Consider the following 2,520-nt stretch of genomic DNA (forward strand, 5'->3'; position numbering starts at 1 on the left):
GGTGACGGAAGCTCTAAGCCGCCGACAGTCGCCGCTGCCGTGCGTCTGCTTGGTTAGGGGTGCACCGAACAGATACGACAGAGGAAACAATGCCTTGTGGGAAAGGCTCAATCACTGGCGGAGGCAACAGGAGCACGGATCTCCATCGTCATCAAGGATTCTGATAGTACCTTGTCTATGTTCAGAACGGGCACAGGCGCTTCACATCTTGTACAAGGCTTCCCACCTACGTCGCTTCGTTCTTACCTTGCACCTTGGAAAAACACCTCTGGCCGGGTCAAGAAGTTCCCCATTTCAATGTTTGGCAGAGGAGGAACCCCGTAATGAGCTTCAAGCACGCGCAAAGCGTTCGCTACATAACATTCCTTCCTGTCTTGAACAAGGGCATGAGTTACATACGATAAAGCGATCGCTCCACTCGTTGTGACCATACGTCTCTCAAGCCGAACTGCTTGCGCCACCTTCGTCTTCATATCGTCCTTCTTCATCACTTTCGCCGCTTGCGCCACCTTCATTTTTGTTGTTCTCTTCATACGCTGTTCCGTTGTTGATCTCGGTAACCACTAGAGCCTTTGACGTATCCGGCGACATGGGCAAGCTCAGCCGAGCAGGAGGACGGGTGAGGTTGGCAAGCAAGGGATGATTGGGCGTCATGTAGAACCACGGTACTGGAAGGCACGAGAGTCCACGCACCATGAGGTAGACATAATCAACATTAATGTCATAGTCGCTTAAGACACCGTCGTTGTATGATCGATTGAGGCTGAGTAAGGTCTTCCAATAGCCCTGAGTGTGTGTGCTATATGAAGTGCACACCAGCTGTTGGTGAAGATCGCTCGTCTTCTCGATCGTAAGCAGGAATCTCGCTGCGATGGTCTGATAAAAACCGTGAAGATACAGGGAGTATTCGTTGTGGGGACAGTGTCGTAGAGAGGTAGTCGTGTCGTGAAGAGCTACGTGAACAGGCACAGTGTCCTCTTCGTAACGCAATTGGTAACGATCGAAGTCGAGTAATCTATGCAGTGGCTCAGTGGAGCAGGTTGGGACCGTCCACGGTCCCTCTTGGTTGGACATGGTTGATAGCAAGGCTCGTCGCCGGGGGTTGTCCAGGAAGTTGATGGTGCTAGATTGCTGTCTCCTGCGTCGGAGTATGATGGCAAGAAGTGAAGTAGACTGCTCGGATGCGATGTTGTCTTTTGTACACTTGTCGTCCCATGCTGGAGAAGCACGCCACTGTTTTGACGCGTAGCATTCAGGTCGAGCGTGAGGTAGACTTAGTGGAGTGATTTTCGACGCGTTCCTCTAACCAAGAGAAACAAGAGGCTGTCAATGAAGGTTCTCCGATCGACCCTGACGTGGCAGCTGTGAAGGCAAACAACGCGCCACGCAAAGTTTTAGGCTGACAGGGATGGTTGGGCTCGTCAGGCACGTTGCTGCTATCTGCTTTGCACGCGTCGTAGCCGATTGTGAAGCTTCGGCGAAACAACGCCTTCAGGCACGTATCTCCACTACTAGCTAGACACCCGACATCAGATGGGTGGGCTAGCGGCGAACTCGGCAGGCTGGTGATCGCCTTTCCAAATCTTCCCTCTCTGCAGCCGCTGCGAGCACTGCGTCGATGCTTTCCCGCACTTCTCCCATTTTCAAGGTGGAAGGCTGCTTCCTATCTTCTGGCTCGTAATGCGCGCGTGCTCTTTGCTGGTATCTAGTCAGGTGTAAGCACTTCGATTCGCGGAAGTCACGAGCATATCGTACCTTCCGTTCCCTCTGCTAGATACTGGACCGTCATGTCCTAGGCGCCAGGCTCTTGCGGCAAAGGAGTGATCAAAGTCCATGTGGACGGGTTCGTAAAGACGCTCGCTCCGCTCATGTACGATGATGCCTGCTCGCTCCGGCTCGACTTCTTGATGGGCACCCGTGTCTGTGCGTAATTGCTTTAAAGCATATTCGTAGAGAGGCTTATCATGTGCGATGATGTCTTCATGCTCCGGCTCGATTTGTTGATCGGCACCCGAGTCTGTGTGCAAGTGTTCTGTCACACATTTACAGAGAAGCTCACGCTGCTTGTATGCTATGCTGCTTTCGACCGCTTGAAGGCGGTTCTCTCGATCCATGACTGGAGGTGATGCTTCAGACGTGATGAACACTACGCAAGATCATGAGGATACGACTGGCTTTTGAGTAGTGGAGGACCCTGCCTACCCTTCCTGCCTGCCACTTGACTTATCGCGTGAGTGGACGCCAAACACTAGCCTGTGTGATTGGTTGGCGCGCTCACTGCTCTAGCAACGTGTCACAGGTCAAGACCGCGTCCAATGTTGCCACAGACCGCCATATAACATGTTCCTTTCAACCGAGTCTGCAGACAGTACGGCCATGGTCTCACAGGCGCGCAGTACAGGAGTAAGGTACTATCCGGTTTGGTGCCGAGTTCCAGTCCACTGTACTGTGTGTTCTCGTCAGGGGACTGCCGAAGTCGAGAAGGACACAAAAGTTGTGTGTAGCCAATGCCGCTCACCA

At 52.8% G+C, this 2,520-nt stretch overlaps 1 protein-coding gene across 1 annotated transcript; it reads right to left on the reverse strand.

Moving 5' to 3' along the window:
* Positions 1-438: 438 nt before the first annotated feature.
* On the reverse strand, positions 439-668 carry PMZ80_011166 (uncharacterized protein; the record flags this gene model as incomplete). The annotated part of the gene is made up of 1 exon (XM_064879554.1): positions 439-668. A coding segment is annotated over one exon (230 nt), but the record flags the coding sequence as incomplete, so codon positions are not given.
* Positions 669-2,520: the final 1,852 nt, after the last annotated feature.

The sequence above is a fragment of the Knufia obscura genome (genome assembly GCF_036327395.1).
Source record: "Knufia obscura strain CCFEE 5817 isolate CBS 148926 chromosome Unknown scaffold_27, whole genome shotgun sequence".
NCBI classification, from domain to species: domain Eukaryota; kingdom Fungi; phylum Ascomycota; class Eurotiomycetes; order Chaetothyriales; family Trichomeriaceae; genus Knufia; species Knufia obscura.